This window comes from Artemia sp. Qi Xiang Cuo, chromosome 6 (genome assembly GCF_049724085.1).
Source record: "Artemia sp. Qi Xiang Cuo chromosome 6, ASM4972408v1, whole genome shotgun sequence".
NCBI classification, from domain to species: domain Eukaryota; kingdom Metazoa; phylum Arthropoda; class Branchiopoda; order Anostraca; family Artemiidae; genus Artemia; species Artemia sp. Qi Xiang Cuo.
In genome coordinates, this window is record NC_142799.1 from 71,700,442 (window position 1) to 71,722,188 (window position 21,747).

The 21,747-nt window shown below is 31.8% G+C and overlaps 1 protein-coding gene across 1 annotated transcript in view; it reads left to right on the top strand.

Moving 5' to 3' along the window:
• LOC148951571 (adhesion molecule nephrin-like) overlaps positions 1 to 21,747 on the top strand; it is a 286,912-nt gene that overhangs the window by 94,433 nt on the left and 170,732 nt on the right. The window contains exon 4 of the mRNA XM_089091200.1: positions 11,675 to 11,785. Coding sequence (XP_088947326.1) covers positions 11,675 to 11,785 — 111 coding nt within the window. The remainder of the gene's footprint in view (positions 1 to 11,674; positions 11,786 to 21,747) is intronic.

The window sequence follows — 21,747 nt, forward strand, 5'->3', positions numbered from 1 at the left end:
TTAAATTTTTGCTTAAATTATATTTTCGTCTTCTGATTTTTTTTCCTATGATTACCTCAGGAAACGTGGCTATAGATTTTTTCTCAAAATTCACGCTTAACTTATGTTTCAATCCTCTCAATTTTGAAGCTTGTTACTATAATTTGCCTCTTAAAACGTGCATATAGAATCTTTTTGCTTTAATTTTTTGCTTAAGTTATATTTTCGTCTTCTGATTTTTTTTTCTATAATTACCTCAGGAAACGTGGCTACAGATTTTTCCTCAAAATTCTCGCTTAAAATATTTTTCAATCCTCTCAATATTCAAGCTTGTTATGATTTGCCTCTTGAAACGTGGCTATAGGACCTTTTTGCTTTAAATTTTTGCTTAAATTATATTTTCGTCTTCTGATTTTTTTTCTATGATTACCTCAGGAAACGTGGCTATAGATTTTTTCTCAAAATTCTCGCTTAAATTATGTTTCAATCCTCTCAATTTTGAAGCTTCTTACTATAATTTGCCTCTTAAAACGTGCATATAGAATTTTTTGCTTTAATTTTTTGCTTAAGTTATATTTTCGTCTTCTGATTTTTTTTTCTATGATTACCTTAGGAAACGTGGCTACATATTTTTCCTCAAAATTCTCGCTTAAATTATGTTTCAATCCTCTCAATATTCAAGCTTGTTTTTATAATTTGCCTCTTGAAATGTGGCTACAGAACCTTTTTGCTTTAAATTTTTGCATAAATTACATTTTCGTCTTCTGATTTTTTTTTGTATGATTACCTCAGGAAACGTGGCTATAGATTTTTTCTCAAAATTCTCGCTCAAATTATGTTTTCAATCCTCTCAATTTTAAAAAACCAAAAAAGAGAAAAATCTCAATGAAAAAAACAACAACAAACGAGACTGTGGCCAGTGGAGAGAAAAGAAAAGACAAATGCAAAACAACGCGAATATTTCGCATGTATCACAAACAAGGTGTCTTCAGCACGAAAGACAGAAGAAGAACAAGATAAAAAAAAAACAAGTTAAAACTAAAAAACCAATAAAACCACCACCAAAACAAAAAATATACATTTGGTTCAAATCTATCTGAGTAGGAAAGAGATGCTATTAGAGAGGTACTTCAGTGAGAAAAACAGAGCAAATGCGGAAAAATAAAAAAATGAAAATTACTCTAACTATTCTGTTGCAAAATAATCCTTTTATTGGCTATTATTGAAACAGTTTATATTGATATGGCAGGAAAAACAGTCCCCTGGTGATTATTTATAATCTTAATTCCCTTATTGACTGTTGATTTACTCTTTAGAAGAAAGGTTAGTATTTATTGAAAGGTTAGTAAACATATGTTTTTTAATTCCAATGGCTTCTCTCGCCCACTGCGTATACCCCTTATCATTTGAAATAGCTAAGGCCTCATCAAATTTTACAAAGTGATCTGGTTGAAACCAAATATGTTCTGCTGAAACAAAAGTTTCTGGAGGCTTGCTTAATTGTAGGGTTTTTTCTATTGAATTTCGGTGTTCAAGAAGCCTTTCAACAAATGGTTGGTGAGTCCTACCAATATAGAACTTCCCACAAGAACACGGAATTTTATACACCCCACTTGCTAAATTTCCCCGGGTTAAATCCTTACCAGAACTAAAGAAACTACCCATTAGCCTCAACGATTGGAAACAAGTATCAATACCAAATTTACGCAAAACTCGTGAAAGTTTCTCACCCAAACCAGGTACATATGGCAATGAAATGAAACTTTTTGATACATCTAAATCTAAAGACTGAGAAACCCCAATAACCCTACTATCTTGTTTAACACGTCTATTTTCAATTTTTTGTAAATAAAGTTAATAGTGTGATTGTTATAAAACAAAATATTCCTCAAGTATAACAATTCTGAATCAACAAATTCCTGGGAACAAATTTTTAAGGCTCTATCCACTAGTTAAATTAAAACCCCCTGTTTCACCAACATAGGGTGGCCAAATGAAAATTAAAAAAATCTATCATTGTGCGTTGGTTTTCTGTAAATCGAGAAAAGTAAATGGAGGTCCCTTTTAATTAATAAAATATCCAGAAAAGGTAATTTATTATTTTCCTCAAACTCAACTGTAAATTTAATATTATTATCGAAACTATTTAAATGTTTACAAAATAGGTCTAAGGAGTCCAATCCATGTTTCCAAACGCACACCACATCATCCATGAACCTACCCCAAAAACAAGGGGAGACTCTAAAACGGTGTATAGCGGAGGTTTCAATAGCATCTATGAAAAGATTTGCCAGTAAAGGAGACAGAGAAGCCCCCATAGGTAACCCAAAAATTTGTCTATAAAACTCCCCTCTAAAACCAAAATAAAAAGAATAATAGCCAATAAAAGGATTATTTCGCAACAGAATAGTTAAAGTAATTTCCATTTTTATATTTTTCCGCAGTTGCTCTGGTGTTCTCACTGAAGTAACTCCATATTAGTATCTTTTCCCTACGCGGATCAGTTGGAACCAATTGTATATTTTTTGTTTTGGTGGTGGTTTTATTGGTTTTTTAGTTTTAACTTGTTTTTTTTTTATCTTGTTCTTCTTGTGTCTTTCGTGCTGAAGACGCCTTGTTTGTGATACAAGCGAAAAATTCGCGTTGTTTTGCATTTGTCTTTTCTTTTCTCTCCACTGGCCGCAGACTCGTTTGTTGTTTTTTTTTCATTGAGATTTTTCTCTTTGTTGGTTTTTTGTCATGGTTGGCCAGTTCTGCTTAAGATCTTTCATTTGTCAATTGTACGGGCAACAATTAGCCGCTTCTGTCATTTATTATTTGTCTTTGGTTAAAAAACATGCAAATTTGTTACATCAACAAATTTTCTTTAAAAATTGTAAAAAGGAATCAGTGATTCCGAAATCTTTTAAAATATGTACCCATTTTGGAATTGAAAATAAAACAAAATTAAAAAACAAATTAAGCCTAATGGCTTTAAATCACGTAATTTCTGAACAAAAGCAGAGACGTTTTCAATTCTGTTGAAACCCTTTTAAGGAATAACCATCCATCTGACATTTTTATGCGAATTTAGGAAATGGCCTTTAGATCTTTTCGACATGATTTTCATTTGTCTAAGGTTCGTCTGGTTCACAAGTTTAATAAAATTTTGTATGCGAAGTTCCAAGATTCAGATGTTTTTTATCCTCGTCTTTGTCTGGGTCCAGCAATTAAGAATTTGTCTTCTAAACCTCTTAATATTCAACAGGAGGCAGTTTTGTCGAAGGGTTCTAAGTTCTGTTTTCCAACACCAATCTCCTATTCAAAAATAATTTCAATGGTGGAGTCAGGAATTATCTTAGTGATTGGGGGGAGGGCTAGTTGCCCTCCAATCACTTTCAACTATTAAAAAGGGCACTAGACCCTCTAATTTCCAATCGAATGAGCCCATTTTGAAGTTTCTACGACAACTCCTTCGATACGAAGTGCCCGGGTATGGAGAAAAAGAAAAACACATTGTGGCCACATCGTTCTTTACTTAGGCAGCGCTAGCTCGCTGCCTATGATTCTTGATTTTTTTTCCCTCAAATCGCTTTCCCAAAAATCACTTCCGATTTTTTTTCTATGATTACCTGAGGAAACGTGGCCATAGATTTTTTCCCTCAAAATTCTCGCTTAAATTATGTTTCAATCCCCTCAATTTTGAAGGTTGTTTCTATGATTTGCCTCTTAAAACGTGGCTATAGAACTTTTTGCTTTAAATATTTTGCTTAAGTTATATTCTCGTCTTCTGTTTTTTTTCTATGATTACCTCTGGAAACGTGGCTACAATTTTTTTTTTCAAAATTCTCGCTTAAATTATGTTTCAATCCTCTCAATTTTGAAGCTTGTTACTATAATTTGCTCTTAAAACGTGAATATAGAATCTTTTTGCCTTAAGACTCCTGCTTAAGTTAAATTTTAATCTTCTCAGTTTCCAAGATTATTTTTCATATGTACCTTTGTAAACATAGCTACAGACCCTCTTTGCTTCAAAACTTCTTCACAATTTATATTTTATCCTTCTTAATTTTTAAGACTTTTTCTATATGTACCTGTGAATATGTGACTACGGAAAATCTTTTACTTTAAAACTCCTGCTTAAGTTACATTTTAATCTTCTCAATTTCTAAGATATTTTCTGTACATACTTCTTGTGTTTTGAATGTCATTTAAACTTATTACCAGATGACTGTAACTATCTAGACCTGACAATAAGTTATCTTTTCGAAACAAAATCGACCTAAATTTACCATATATGAAGATTGGGGGTATTAAATATCGTTAATTTACTGCTACTATAAAAAAGAAGCGATTTTAATAACTCTAGGATAGTTAAGTTTTTTTTTGTCAGATTGCGTGCTTGTAGTATTCGTGCCTGAAACATTCTGTTCTAGGTCTTTGAAATTTCTTTCGAATACAAGTTGCCAAGAGAGTAGATTTTTAGACCATAAATTAAATTATAAATAAGCGATTGTCAAGAAAAGTAAAGCAGGAAAATATTATCAAAATATATTTCCGTTTTGTGTAAAAAATAATGAAATCATTGATAAAAGCATGCGAACGAGAAGAAAAGTGAGGGAATGAGAAAGAAGCGAGAGAGAGAGAGGAAATAGAGAGCCACAAAAGAGAGAGAGAAATAAAAGAAAGCTGAACTAGAATTTCCCGACTAAGGACTTTTTTGGGTGCCACTGATTTGGAATCCTAAATTGATAAATTGATATAACACGTATAGTAAAAATAACGCTTAAGTCAAATTTGACGATATCATTAATTTTCTGCTACTTTAAAAAGAAGCGATTTTAGTAGCTCTAGCAAAGTTAGGTTGTGTCCTCAGATTGTGTCCTTGTAGCGTCGGTAACGTCGGTTGCCGACGCACGTAACGTCTTACTTAGAATTTTGTCATAATTTCTTGAACGAAATGTCTTTTTGTTTATCCAACAGGTGAATTCAAGAAAGAATTTGCTACTTAGACTGAGAATTTTTTTAATAATTTCTTGAATTTAATTTCTACATCTTATATCTAACTCGTGAAAACAATAAAGAGTTTGTTACTTACTTAGAATTTTGTCATAATTTCTTGAACGAAATGTCTTTTTGTTTATCCAACAGGTGAATTCAAGAAAGAATTTGCTACTTAGTTACAATTTTTTATAAATTATTGAATGAAATTTCTGTATTGTGTATCCAAGAGTTAACTTCAACAAAGAAATTGTTAATTACTGAGAATTTTTTCATAATTTCTTGAATTAAATTTCTCCATCATTTAGGTAAGTGAAAATTGTTTGTGAAAAAGAGAAAAAAAAGTTACTTGCTTGCGATTTTTTCATAATTTCTTGAATGAAGTATCTGTACTGTATATCCAAGAGGTGAAATCAATAGAGAGTTTGTTACTTTCTTACAAATATTTTCATAATTTCTTGAATGAAATTTCCGTATTGTGTATCCAAGAGATGACTTCAAGAAAGAAATTGTTACTTACTGAGAAATTTTTTTCATAATTTCTTGAATGAAATTTCTACATCGTGTATTTAAGTCGTGTAAACAATAAAAAGTTTGTTACTTACTTAGAATTTTGTCATAATTTCTTGACAGAAATGTCTTTGTTTATCAAGAAGGTTAATTAAATAAATAATTTGCTACTTACTTGCAATTTTTTAATAATTTCTTTAATGAAATTTCTGTATTGTGTATCCAAGAGGTGACTTCAAGAAAGAATTTGTTACTTACTTACTTACAATTTTTTCATAGTTCCTTAAATGAAGTTTCTGCATTGTGTATGCAAGAGGTGACTTCAGGAAAAGGTTTGTTACTTGCTTACAATAGAAATATTCTAAAGAATAAAGACGGTTTAAGCTTAAATATATTTATTTATTACACGTATTAACATATTTTTTTTTAGAAAAAAAAACACAACAACAAATTTTTACATAAAAAAATAGTACTTAGATTTCACTCTTAAACATCCACAAACGATGGTTCCATGATATAGAATGGTTTTTACCATGTCTTATGGATTTATCATGATCAGGTATGTTCTTAGGTATCCACCGTTTGAAGAACCTAGCCTCGTCTTCAGTATGGTGATAACCCCCCTCAAATTTAGGACAATTAAACTCTTATAGATTGAAAAGTGGAATCCTAGGGTCACACTTTTGAATTAAAACTTTATCTGTAGGTACATCGCCCTTTACGTAGAGTGCTTCAACCCCGAAAAAGCTGCAAATTTCACTGACTTCCTCCTGATCATTTCTCAGTTCCTGACCAGCATTATTAAGTGGCGTATTCACTCTATCGTAGAATCCCAGTCTGTTCATATAACGTAATGTAGTACTCCAGGAGCTTTTATCATACCCAAACTTGTTATAGTTCACTATCCAATGACAATAATCAATTTTTTCGAGTTCCATAGACATTAATAAAAATGCACATTCGAATATAACACCACAAGATGATTTTTTCAAACTGATAAATTCTGTGTCATACAGTCCTATCATCTTGGAAGTTATTAATGTAGTTGTTAAGCAGAAAAATACTTCATCAAACTTTTATATATTCGCTCAAGGTTGAATGGAGTTATGCCTAGGGGGATGAGTCCTAAAACCATCTGAATTCATTGTGGGGAGGAGTCATAAAACCCCTGGAAGTCATTGTGGGGAGGAGTCATTGAACTCTCGGTAACTGATAAATTCTGTGTCATACAGTCCTATCATCTGGGAAGTTATTAATGTAGTTGTTAAGTAGAAAAATACTTCATCAAACTTTTATATCTTCGCTCAAGGTTGAATGGAGTTATGGCTAGGGGGATGAGTCCTTAAACCATCTGAATTCATTGGAGGGAGGAGTCATAAAACCCTCCAGGAACCTAACACCCATGAACATCTAAAAAACTATGTCTGAAAACCCAAACAGCTAATTAAATATTTTAATTCATGATTTCAGGCACGTAAGGCTCAATAGTAACCGAAACTCTAAAAAACGGAATATTGATACCAATAGATACAACAAAAATGTTCCTTTAGTAGCTACGCAATTAGGCTAAAAATGAAGATGTTTATGCAGAGTTTCAACTAGCTATGGCTAATTTTGCTAAAGACTAGCTATTTTCTAGTGAAAACATGCAAAATCAGAAAAAATGTTCAATGTTACTTTAGTACCTACGCAATTATGCTAAAAAAAGAAGATATTTATGTAGAGTTTCAACTAGCTATGGCTAAGTTTGCTAAAGACCAGTTATTTTCTTGCGAAAACACACAAAATCAGAAAAAAATTTTCAATGTTTCCTTTAGTAGCTACGCAATTAGGCTAAAAAATGAAGATATTTATGCAGAGTTTCAACTAGCTATGGCTAAGTTTGCTAAAGACCAGCTATTTTCTTGCGAAAACACAAAAAATAAGAAAAAAATTTTCAATTTTCATTTAGTAACTACGCACTTATGTTAAAAATGAAGATATTTATGCAGAGTTTCAACTAGCTATGGCTAAGTTTTCTAAATACAAGCTATTTTCTTGAGAAAAAACACAAAATCAGAAAAAAATTTTCATTGTTCCTTTAGTACCTACGAAATTCGGCTAAAAATGAAGATATTTATGCGGGGTTTCAACTAGCTATGGCTAAGTTTGCTAAAGACCAGCTATTTTCTTGCAAAAAACACAATAAATCAGAAAAAATGTTCAATGTTCCTTTAGTACCTTCGCAATTAGGCTAAAAATGAAGATATTTATGCAGAGTTTCAACTAGCTATGGCTAAGTTTGCTAAAGACAAGCTATTTTCTTGCGAAAACACACAAAATCAGAAAAAAATGTTCAATGTTCCTTTAGTACCTACGCAATTGCACTAAAAATGAAGATATTTATGTAGAGTTTCAACTAGCTATGGCTAATTTTGCTAAGGACCAGCTATTTTCCTGCAAAAAATACCAAAAATCAGAAAAAATGTTCAATGTTCCTTTAGTACCTACGCAATTAGGCTAAAAAATGAATATATTTATGCAGAGTTTCAACTAGCTATGACTAAGTTTGCTAAAGACAAGTTATTTTCTTGCGAAAACACACACAATCAGAAAAAATGTTCAATGTTCCTTTAGTACCTACGCAATTAGGATAAAAATGAAGATATTTATGGAGAGTTTCAACTAGCTATTGCTAGGTTTGCTAAAGACCAGTTGTTTTCTTGCGAAAACACACAAAATCAGAAAAAAATGTTCAATTTTCCTCTAGTACCTACGCAATTCGGCTAAAAATTAAGATATTTATGCTGGGTTTCAACTAGCTATGGTTAAGTTTGCTAAAGACCAGCTACTTTCTTGCAAAAAAAACACTAAATCAGAAAAAATGTTCAATGTACCATTAGTACCTTCGCAATTAGGCTAAAAATGAAGATATTTATGCAGAGTTTCAACTAGCTATGGCTAAGTTTGCTAAGTACAATCTATTTACTTGCGACATAACATAACCTCAGGAAAAATGTTCAATGTTTTTTTCTTCCCAACGCGAGTAGGCTAAAATTAAGATTATATATTTTGAGTTCCAAATCGAAATTGTTCTTTTCAATAAAAACACTTTATTTTCCAGCGAAAACACAAAATTAGAAAAAATGTTCAATGTTTATTTAGCACCTACACAATTAGGCTAAAAATGAAGTTGTTTATGTACAGTTTCAACTAGCTATGGATAACTTTTCTAAAGACAAGTTATGTTGTTCCGAAAACACACCACATCAGAAAAAATTTTTCTTTTTACCCTAGTACATACGCAATTAGGATAAAAATGAAGATAATTATGCGGAGTTTCAACTAGCTATGGTTAAGTTTGCTAAAGACCAGCTATTTTCTTGCAAATAACACACAAAATCAGAAAAAAATGTTCAATGTTCCTTTAGTACCTTCGCAATTAGGCCAAAAATGAAGATATTTATGCAGAGTTTCAACTAACTATGGCTAAATTTGCTAAAGACCAGCTATTTTCTTGCGAAAACACACAAAATCAGAAAAAATGTTCAATGTTCCTTTAGTACCTACGCAATTAGGCTAAAAATGAAGATATTTATGTAGAGTTTCAACTAGCTATGGCTAAGTTTGCTAAAGACAAGCTATTTTCTTGCTAAATCACACAAAATCAGAAAAAATTTTCAATGTTCCTTTAGCACCTACTCATTTAGGCTAAAAATGAAGATATTTATGCAGAGTTTCAACTAGCTATGGCTAACTTTGCTAAAGACCAGCTATTTTCTTGCGAAAACACACAAAATCAGAAAAAATGTTAAATGTTCCTTTAGTACCTACGCAATTAGGCTAAAAAATGAAGATATTTATGTAGAGTTTCAACTAGCTATGGCTAATTTTGCTAAAGACCAGATATTTTCTTGCAAAAACACACAAAATCAGAAAAAATGTTCAATGTTCCTTTAGTACCTACGCAATTAGGCTAAAAAATGAAGATATTTATGCAGAGTTTCAACTAGCTATGGCTAATTTTGCTAAAGACCAGTTATTTTCTTGCGAAAACACACAAAATCAGAAAAAAATTTTCAATATTCCTTTAGTATCTAGGTACTTAGGCTAAAAATGAAGAAATTTATACAAAGTTTCAACTAGCTATGGCTAAGTTTGCTAAAGACCAGCTATTTTCTTGAGAAAACACGCAAAATCGGAAAATATTTTCAATGCTCCCTTAGTATCTAGGCAATTAGGCTAATAATGAAGAAATTTATGCAGAGTTTCAACTATCTATGGGTAACTTTGCCAAAGACATGAACCATTTCCATTAAAAAAGCTGTTAATAGAACTTTTTAAGCGTGAACTCCTATTTTTCAGACGAAATTATAGAAAATATCTTCAGTACATGATTCTCTGATTATAATGTATATTTTCAGTCAGAAAAGCGTGGTTTTGGTTCAAAAATGAACCATTTCCATAAAAATAGCTCTTAATAGAACTTTTTAAGCGTGAACTCCTATTTTTCAGACGAAATTATAGAAAATATCGTCAAAACACACTTCTCTGTTTCAATTGTGTATATTTTCACATTTTCTGATTCAAATGTGTATCTTCAGTCAGAAAAGCATAGTTTCAATTCAAAAATGAACCATTTCCATAAAAATAGCTCTTAATAGAACTGTTTAAGTATGCCCTCCAATTTTTTCCAATGAGACTGCAACTCCACCGCATTTAACTAATCCCCATGTAACTGAATCCGCATGTAACTGAACCCCCATGCAACTGAACCCCCATGCATCTGAACCCTCTTGCAAGTGAGACCTCTTTAACTGAACCCTCATGCAAACAATTCTGAGTGTAGCCTACTATTCTTTAATTAGCAGCATCGTACATTTTGTTTAAATACTTATTTTTTCATTTTCCAGATTCAAGATTTTTATTTAACTCAAATGAATAGATACGCTGAAGTATTTAAAACGAGCCAACATAGACCTACGATCGCAATGAATGGTACTTGTTATCAGAAATCTCCAAAATTGACTCCCCCTCCCCCTCTCCTACCCTCCCCTGCCACTCAGAAATGGGGGAACGAAGGGAACGTTAGATTCTATTTTAAATTGACAATACTTTTCAACCGTTACTTGTGTATTATACAGACCACATCGGAGAGGTAAAGCTAGGTCAAGTCACAATGTCATTCTATATTATTTATATCCTCATTAAGGACATTCAGATCACAGTTGCGCAAATAGAACACCTTTTGTGCAAATTGAGTTAGTTTTATGCGACTGATAAAAGTTTTGGCAAATCGAGATTGCTTTACGTAAATGAAATACCATTGATACCGCTAATAATACATGCAATACTGAACGAGTTATCAGATACCTATAACTTACAGGTTATTAACACGTTTGACCAGTTTTGATTGGAATTTGTATTTTTTTTTGCCAGAAGAAAGATCATGGATACGTGTTTTTTTTTTTTTTTAAACTGGTATTTTTTCAAGGAAGCCCATAATACTTTGCAGAAACCCGTCTGGTAAGGCACGTAATCAAACTCTCAAAACCTGTCTGGTATTTGAATCCAACTACTAATCAAGTTACCATATATGCAGTAACCACTGCTCTCTCTCTGTTTGACCCCCCCCCCAAAAAAAAAATGGGTGCTACCTCATAAAAACCTGTCTGGTAAGGCAAGTACCGTTCGTAGTAATAGGTGACTGACCCGTGGTAAGCCATGTATCTGTGAAACTGCACTGGATATTCTTGTAGGCGTGAATGTAGGTGTGAAACTGTGCACACGGTTACTACTCCAAACCCTATTCATAAAAAATAACTGTTATAAAAAGACTGTATAACTATATTTCATCATTAGAAAAAATGTTCTACTACTGATGACAGTCACTGCATATGTGACTGAAATATCTGGTATTTTTTTGTGAATTTGTATTACTGCTTGTGAAACACTGTCTATTAAAAGGATTTTATCCCTATTTGAACTTTTATTCATCGATTAGTAACAATATTATGGAAACTAAAAAAAAATTATGCAACCCCCCCCCCTCCTTCGAAATGTTTATCCGACTTGTAAAAGTGTAATAAAAATGAATATGAACAAATTCGTGGTGTTTTTAAAATTTATTAGTAACCCCCCTGAAAGAAGATCCTTTTTGAAGCCCCTCCCTTCTGAAAAAATCCTGGATACGACCCTCGCACTAAGCGTCTTTTTTTGCTTATAGTTCCACCGCAAACGCCAAAAGTATTTGATGAATCAGGCCGTGAAGTGTCCGATCGCGTTGGCCCTTACGAAGAGCGACAATCTGTCAAATTGACATGCTATTCCAGTGGTGGTAAGTAACCTATTTATAGAGAAATTGGGCCGTACTTCAAGTCATTAAGCAAGAGTGATTAGGATAAAATTGTGCCATGTTCTAATTATTGTTTAATATTTTTAATGGAACCGTGGTGTTATAAAGAACGATATAAATAATAATTTAGTTTTAACCTATACCTTTTTCGATTTCTACTTAACACATTTTTTTTATCTCTTTTATAATATTTTTTTTCTCTTTCTTTATAGAAATAGTATTTATATAAGAGGATTTATTATTTTTTCTGCTTTTATTGAGCCGCTTTAGGTATTTCCCTTTAAAGTAATTGAAAGTACTTTGTTAAGCTCAAGGCTCAGCTACGGGGAAATATGAGAAAATATGCAAAAAATTCAGTTAAAACAAAAATAACAGAATGGCCAAATCTTCCTATTTTATCGTCTTCTTTCATTTTTACTTCACTTTTTAATAACATATACCATTCCGTTTTCACTCGGCTCTCATTCTGATTAAATAAATAAAAAAAAAAATTAACTGAAAGTAAGGAGCTACATTAAAACTTAAAACGAACAGAAATTATTCTGTATATGAAAGGGGCTGTCCCCTCCTCAGCGCCTCGCTCTTTATGCTAAAGTTTGACTTTTTCTCACAACTCTACTTGTTAAAGCAATAAAAAAAATTAGCGTAAAGACCGGGGGGTTGAGGAGGGGACAGCCCCTTTTATATGGAATAATTTCTGTTCGTTTTAAGTTTTAATGTCGCTCCTTACTTTCAGTTAGAAGCACTTGTTTTTTTTAATTTAATTTCTGAACGTTTTTGAATTAATGTAAGTTTTGATTTTGGCTCACCGTACATGAATAACTAAAACAAAATTCACATATTAATTTTACTTTTTTTGGCTAAATGGCTTTCTTAAAATTTTGATCGGTCGATTTTGAGAAAAAAAGGGGGGCCTAGTTGCCCTCCAATTTTTTGGTTACGTAAAAAGGGCACTAGAGCTTTTAATTTTATTTACGAACGTTTTTATTAGTAATAAAGTAAATTACGAATTAACTTACGCAACAAACTTCTATATTCGTATAATTTTATTACGTATATGAGGGGGTTCGCCCCCTCGTCAATACCACGCTCTTTACGCTAAAGTTCGAATTTTGTTCCAATTCTTTAATTATAACCCTGAATTACCAAGGCCGTTTATTTAAAATAAATAGCTCTTTTGAAATTACTAAAAAAAAATTAGCGTAAGGAGCGAGGTATTGAGGAGGAGGAGACCCCCCTCATATACGTAATAATTACTGTTCCTTTTAAGTTTTAACGTTGGTCCTTACTTTCAGTTGAAAATTTTTTTTTTTTTTTATTTCTGATTGTTTTTTAAACAATGGGAAATCCAATGCTCCCTTCATGGAAATTCTCTTTCCCCATAAAAAAATTCTCCATGGAAAGATCCTCCCGCGCAAACCCTTCCCCCGACCCCCCACTGGGAAAAATCCCTCCTGAAAACGTCTGTATACTTCCCAATAATCAATACTATATGTAAACAATGGGCAAAATTCATAAATTGCAGCCCTTCCCCCGGTGACTCTGGGGGATTAAGTCGTCCTCAAAGACATAGTTATTAGATTTTTCGACTATTTTGAACAAAATGGGTATCTCAAAGTTTTGATCTGATGACTTTGGGAAAAAAGTGAGCGTGGGAGGGAGCCTAGTTGCCCTCTAACTTTTTTGTTCACTTAAAAAGGGCACTAGAACTTTTAATCTCCGTTCGGATGAGCCCTCTCACGACATTCTAGGACCCCTGTGTCGATACGATCACCCCTGAAAAAAAAAAGCGAACACGCATCAGTGATAAAAAAAAAAATACAAAATTCCATATGTTTACAGATAGGAGCTTGAAACCTCTACAGTAAGATTCTCATATACACTGAATATGATGGTGTGATTTTCATTAAGCTTCTATGACTTTTAGGGGGTGTGTCCTCCTTTTTTCGAAAATAAGACAAATTTTCTCAGGCTCGTAACATTTGATGGGTAAGACTAAACTTGATGATACATGTATATTTAAAATCAGCATAAAAACCGATTCTTTTGATATATATATTAGTATCAAAATTATTTTTTTTAGAGTTTCGGTTACTATTGTGCCGGGTTACTATTTACTTACAGTTCGTTTCCACGAACTGTTTGATATTTGGTTTTCATAGTTTTTCTACCGGGAAATAAGAGAAAGTCTGTACAAAGTGTATTTAAAACAAAAGTGACTAAATGACCAAATCTGCCTTTTTTCCCGTCTTCTTTCTTTTACTTTTCGTTAATATGTCAAATTTGGTTCTTGTTTGGTTCCCAGTCTCACATTCGGTTTTAATAGCTGTTTTATGTGGAAATAAGAGAAAGTTTTCTAACCATGCATTAAAAAAAGTGACTGAATGATCAAATCCGCCCATTTTTTCGTTTTAATTTTCGGTAACGGTGGGATTTCTGTCGTATTTTGAGCCGAACATGGTTAGAATTTGCTACCTGTATGTAGCCTTAGGCATTTTCCAGGATTTTTGTTTTTCAAACTGGAATTATTCGGGATTTTGAACCAGCTATTAATTTTAAAATAAGTACAAAATAATATAAATTTAATGACACATTCATAAAAGGATATTAGCTCCACTGTTATCTATTTTTCTTTGAAGTACCAAGGGCAATGAAAAAAAATCTGGTTTTTGAATTGATTATTTGTAAACCTACAATACCGTGTATATTTAAAAAAAGGCAAATATATTTTTTTTTTGCATGAGTGGAGCACCCACTTAAGAAAAAGACGGTGAAAAATCAGCAGAAAAAAAGCTAAAACCATATGAGACCAAACGGCCTAAGAAGGTTTAGGCTTTAATTTGAAGGTGTAATTATCATTGGGAATGTTCATGCTTGAAACTTTACTGACAAAAATTTTTCTAAGCTTAAGTAATTGGATTTACTTATTTGTTTTCACGGGTCAACGTGGCAAAGCTGCCAAAACCTGATACTTACATTTAATCTATATAATTTTCAAATAATCAAAAGTAAAATCTTAGAAAGTCACATTTTCCAGGCATGAATACTTCTGAGATGAATAGTCCAGGGAAAAAATTGACTTAATTTTTAATTTTGCCATTGTTTTCATTTATCAGTGAGAGTATACAGTACTTTAAAATGACCCAGTTCATTTTTCAAGTTCGGTGTATTGTTTCCTTCTCTGCCCAACTCGTGATGTAATTTCCTACTTTGGGATTTGCTGTTTAAAACTGAGTAGTTGAACGTTCGTTCGGGTTTTGTTGTTATTTGAAATTTTGATAAGTATCCCGTTGTTTGCAATAAGCGTTTTGCAAAAGTATACTGTTCCTGATCCTTCACGTGTCGTGAATCAGGTAGAATGCGATGTGTTTAATATGAAACTAAATCATTTATTTCATTTTCTGACACTTAGTATAATTCGCGAATGCTGTTTGGGTTAATTTACTTCAACGAGCCTTTAAATAATTCTCTATTATGTTTGACCGCCCCACTGACCGCCCCGACGAAGAAAAGAGAAAAAAGGAGACAAATTTAAATTAGCAAATTTTTGTACTTTTTTTTTTTTTTTGTTAGCCGCCCCTTGAACAAAAATCTTGTATATGCCCTTGACGCTAGAGATCATCTATTGAGCTCTTGTTTTCTTAATGTCAACGTCAATACCGATATCGATACCGATATTTTAAAATATCGATACCGATATTTTGATGTTTTTGGTATCTAAAATTCTTGTTGGAAAAATGGAAATTCTTGTTGTTGACGAGTCAGGTATATGCACAAAAAATATTTTAGAGAACATCGCTTGTCTTGACTGTTAGAAAACAACTTTTTTTTGCCAGAGAAATATGCCAGCTGAATAACGTTTTCCTTATCTTCGGAGCATTTTGTTTCTTTTATATCGAAATCGTGATGTCCCAATACCACCATAAAAGCTATATCTCCGTCGCTGTTTCTTAGAAAAAAGCTTCCAGAGTGCTTGGAAAATATTTTTAAGCTTTGTTTTCCTTTAAATATTTGAAAGATATGAAAGGGGGGATGAACTGTCTATCGAAGAGAACAAATTACCATCCTTTACTACCTTATTAGAAAGTGTGTCAATTGGTTATTTTGTTGCATATTTTTGCAAGGCAATAAAAAATTTTCTGAAGCGTATGCCAGCAAGGGAAGACAACTAACCCATATTATTACTCTTGTTGTATTTACCCTTCTTTGTTATGTCCTGTCTTGAGCCAATAAGAGCTTGAGCCAATAATGAGTTCTTTCTCATGGAATTTTAAGCCAGGAAGAAAATAAAAAAAATTAGAGTCACAAGTGAGTTGAAAGTTTTAGTAGTCTTCGTGGCTCTTTGTGGTTCTGCTAAATACATTAATAGCCTTTAATTCAAAACCCTGCATATGCTTAAGCATTTCAAATTATTTAAAATAATAATTTTTTCCAATAATAGATAGGATCTGTTGGTAAAAAAGAAAAACTGAAAGTGTTTTGGTTTTGAATTAAAGTAAGTGAGAAGTAAGTCATAGGGAAAGTAGAAAAACTCTGAGGGAAAATAGAGAAATACGGGATAGCAAGCTGAAGTAAAATAAGTGAAGGCTCGACATGTAATCAGTAAGCAGTAGCGTCAATTCAAACAATTTTTCGGGGGAGGAGGAGTCAGGAATTTTTCCAATGATTTTTTTTTATGTAGCCTAGATATAAAAATGTATTTTTTCAGAATCTAGGGGGCGGGTCTTTTTTAATTTTTAACACGACAAAATCTACGTGGACAATTACCCCCTCACCTCCTGGTTTGATTTTTTAAATCGATATCTTATCTCCAAAATAATTTTGAAAGTATGATAGGCAAGGCCGTATACATGGTGAGGGCTACCGATTTTGAACCCCTCCTCACCCCCCCCCCCCCAAAAAAATAGTTGTCTGACCCGAAGAAAAATGTAAATTAGCAAATTTTTGTACGTTTTTAATTTTTTTTTGTTAGCCTCACCTTGAATAAAAATCTTGTATACGCCCTTGACGCTAGAGATCAATTATTGGGCTCTTTCTTTCTTAATGTCAATATCAATGATAATTTCAATGGTTCTTTCAATGAAATATGTCATTGTTTTTTGCTGTCAATGTCAATTATTGATTAAATATCTTTTCTAATAGCTACAAGGCTATTTGACCAAACGTGGCTGTGGAAATAACCAGATGGTGTAGACTATGCCTTGAATGGGATGATATTTATGCTAGATATGTGATATCATTAAGCAAATTTAAAATAGAGGAGCATTTATGCTTCGCTGCGAAACTGAATATTGTGCATATAGATAGACTTCAGGCAACATTAGATGTGCTAGTGAAATATATTGATGAGAACAAAATAAATCAGTGATTATTATTGTTGTAATTATGCTCAATAAAATTGTTTCTATTTCGATGGTATTTCTATATCTAATAGTAAAATACCATATATTGGCATAGTAGACAAAAAAAATCTGATTAGTTTGAACCTGGTTGTGAGAGTATTAGGACTCTAAAAAATGGATAAATTTGAGAAAGAGCGAATCAGAGGGAATCTTATGTTTGTGGAAAACTTTTGATTCTAGATGATGATTTTCTGGAGCTGTCTATTCAAAGGAAGATATTTTCTCAGGGAATGCTTGTCGATATAATGAAAACTGATTCGCCGTCATTAGACTATTGCATGAAGCTTTTACGTTGTGGTCCAAATGCATTTACACAATTTATTGATATATTAATCATGACACGGCAAAATGATATTGTGGATATGCTTTTAAACACTAGTTTAGAAATTTAGGACTTTTTTTCTCGTGGGAAAGATGGAGTTCAAGAATGATTTACTCCTCTCTCTCTCTCTCTACCCCACTCAATTTGTTGTTGTTGGTAGCTCAGTTTCATTGTGGCAGTGAGAGTGTCAACACATGAAAAATGTTCCATACATGTCCACTATGCATGTACACACTGGGCAGCTGGTCATCATTTGAGAATTGCACAATGATTGATGAGTATGACTAATAAGGGTTTTTAACCGTAAACTCTAGTTTTTTGTAAGAAAATTATGGAAAATACTATTCTCTGGTTCAAATGTGAAACTTAAGTCCAGTTTTGGATCGAAAAATAAATTATTTCTGTAAAATCTGAGCTAACAAGGGTTTTTGACTTATGGAAAATACAATTCTCTGGTTCAAATGTGAAACTTAAGTCCATTTTTGGATCGAAAAATAAAACTATTTCCGTAAAATCTGAGCTAATAAGGGTTTTTGACTGTAAACCATATTTTTTTGTAAGAAAATTATGGAAAGTACAATTCGTTGGCTCATAGGTGAAACTTAAGTCCATTTTTAGATCGAGAAATAAAATATTTCTGTAAAATCTGAGAGCTAATAAGGGTTTTTGACCGTAAACTCTAGTTTTTTTAAAGAAAATTATGGAAAGTACAATTCTCTGGTTCAAATGTGAAACTTAAGTCCATTTTTGGATCGAAAAATAAAACTATTTCCGTAAAATCTGAGCTAATAAGGGTTTTTTACCGTAAACTATAGTTTTTTGTAAGAAAATTATGGAAAATACAATTCTCTGGTTCAAATGTGAAACTTAAGTCCCTTTATGTATCGAAAAATAAAACTATTTCTGTAAAATCTTAACTTACAAGGGCTTCTAAGAATAAACTATATCCTATTGTAAGAAAATTATCGAAAATACAATTCTTTGGCTCGTAGGTGAAGCTCAGGTCCATTTTGGATCGAAAAATAAAAAAATTTACGAAATATCTAAGATCTAAAGATTTTAATACAGTAAACTATAGTTTTTTGTAAGAAAATTATGGAAAATACAATTCGTTGGCTCATAGGTGAAACTTAAGTCCATTTTTGGATCAAAAAATAAAACTAGTTCCGTAAAATCTGAGCTAAAGAGGGTTTTTGACCGTAAACTCTAGTTTTTTGTAAAAAAATTATGGAAAATACAATTCGTTCGCTCATAGCTCAAACTTAAGTCTATTTTTGGATCAAAAAATAAAACTATTTCAGTAAAATCTGAGCTAATAAGGGTTTTTGACCGTAAACTATAGTTTTTTGTAAGAAAATTATGTAAAATACAATTCTCTGGTTCAAATGTGAAACTTAAGTCCATTTTTGGATCGAAAAATAAAACTATTTCTGTAAAATCTGAGCTAATAAGGGTCTTTGACCATAAACTCTAGTTTTTGTAAGAAAATTATGGAAAATACAATTCTCTGGTTCAAATGTGAAACTAAAGTCCATTTTGGATCGAAAAATAAACTATTTCTGTAAAATCTGAGCTAATAAAGTTTTTTTACCGTAAACTCTAGTTTTTTGTAAGAAAATTATGGAAAATACTATTCTCTGGTTCAAATGTGAAACTTAAGTCCAGTTTTGGATCGAAAAATAAATTATTTCTGTAAAATCTGAGCTAACAAGGGTTTTTTGACTTATGGAAAATACAATTCTATGGTTCAAATGTAAAACTTAAGTCCATTTTTGGATCGAAAAATAAAACTATTTCCGTAAAATCTGAGCTAATAAGGGTTTTTGACCGTAAATTCTAGTTTTTTGTAAGAAAATTATGGAAAATACAATTCGTTTTCTCATAGGTGAAACTTAAGTCCATTTTTAGATCGAAAAATAAAACTATTTCCGTAAAATCAGAGCTAATAAGGGGTTTTGACCGTAAACTCTAGTTTTTTGTAACAAAAAAATATGGAAAATACAATTCTCTGGTTCAAATGTGAAACTTAAGTCCAGTTTTGGATCGAAAAATAAATTATTTCTGTAAAATCTGAGCTAACAAGGGTTTTTGACTTATGGAAAATACAATTCTCTGGTTCAAATGTGAAACTTAAGTCCATTTTTGGATCGAAAAATAAAACTATTTCCGTAAAATCTGAGCTAATAAGGGTTTTTGACTGTAAACTCTAGTTTTTTGTAAGAAAATTATGGAAAATACAATTCGTTGGCTCATAGGTGAAACTTAAGTCCATTTTTAGATCGATAAATAAAATATTTCTGTAAAATCTGAGAGCTAATAAGGGTTTTTGACCGTAAACTCTAGTTTTTTGAAAGAAAATTATGGAAAGTACAATTCTCTGGTTCAAATGTTAAACTTAAGTCCATTTTTTGATAGAAAAAAAAAACCTTTTCCGTAAAATCTGATCTAATAAGGGTTTTTGACCGTAAACTATAGTTTTTTGTAAGAAAATTATGGAAAGTAAAATTCTCTGGATCAAATGTGAAACTTAAGTCCATTTTTGGATCGAAAAATAAAACTATTTCCATAAAATCTGAGCTAATAAGGGTTTTTGACCGTAAACTCTAGTTTTTTGTAAGAAAATTATGGAAAATACAATTCGGTGGCTCATGGGTGAAACTTAAGTCAATTTTTGGATCGAAAAATAAAACTATTTCCGTAAAATCTGAGCTAATTAGGGTGTTAGACCGTAAACTCTAGTTTTTGTAAGAAAATTATGGAAAATACAATTCCTTGGCTCAAAGGTGAAACTTAAGTCCATTTTTGGATCGAAAAATAAAACTATTTCCGTAAAATCTGAGCTAATAAGGGTTTTTGACCGTAAACTATAGTTTTTTGTAAGAAAATTATGGAAAATACAATTCGTTGGCTCATAGGTGAAACTTAAGTCTAATATTGGATCAAAAAATAAAACTATTTCCGTAAAATCTGAGCTAATGAGGGTTTTTGACCGTAAACTCTAGTTTTTTGAAAGAAAATTATGGAAAATACAATTTTCTGGTTCTATTTATAAGCTTAAGTACCTATTTGGACCGAAAACTAAAACAATGGCCGTTAAATCTTAGATAACAAGGGTTTTTGAGAATAAAATCTGTTCTTTTGTAAAAAAATTATGGAAAATAAAATTCTATGACTCGTGTTTGAGACGGTCGTACAGTTTTTGATTGAAAAACAAAACTATTTCCGTAAAATCTGAGCTAATAAGGGTATTTGACCGTAAACTCTATTTTTTGTAAGAAAATTATGGAAAATACAATTCCTTGGCTCAAAGGTGAAACTTAAGTCCATTTTTGGATCGAAAAATAAAACTATTTCCGTAAAATCTGAGCTAATAAGGGTTTTTGACTGTAAACTATATTATTTTGTAAGAAAATTATTGAAAATACAATTCGTTGGCTCATAGGTCAAACTTAAGTCTATTTTTGGATCAAAAAATAAAACTATTTCCGTAAAATCTGAGCTAATAAGGGTTTTTGACCGTAAACTCTAGTTTTTGTAAGAAAATTATGGAAAATACAAGTTTCTGGTTCAAATGGGAAACTTAAGTCCATTTTTGGATCGAAAAATAAAACTATTTCCGTAAAATCTTAGATAATAAGGGTTTTTGGCCGTAAACTCTAGTTTTTGTAAAAAAAATATGGAAAATACAGGTCTCTGGTTCAAATGTGAAACATTAGTCCAGTTTTAGATCGAAAAATTAAACTATTTCCGTAAAATCTGAGCTAATAAGGGTTTTAGACCGTAAACTCTAGTCTTTTGTAAGAAAACTATGGAAAATACAATTCGTTTTCTCATAGGTGAAACTTAAGTCCAGTTTTGGATCGAAAAATAAACTATTTCTGTAAAATCTGAGCTAATAAGGGTTTTTGACCGTAAACTCTAGTTTTTTGTAAGAAAATTATGGAAAATACAATTCTCTGGTTCAAATGCGAAACTTAATTCCATTTTTAGATCGAAAAATAAAACTATTTCCGTAAAATCAGAGCTAATAAGGGGTTTTGACCGTAAACTCTAGTTTTTTGTAAAAAAAAATATGGAAAATACAATTCTCTAGTTCAAATGTGAAACTTAAGTCCAGTTTTGGATACTCATAATGATGAGGACTGATGGTTCTAATTCAATTTTTTTTCATAAAAACAAACTATTTTTTTTAACTTCGAAATTATACAACTTTATTTATT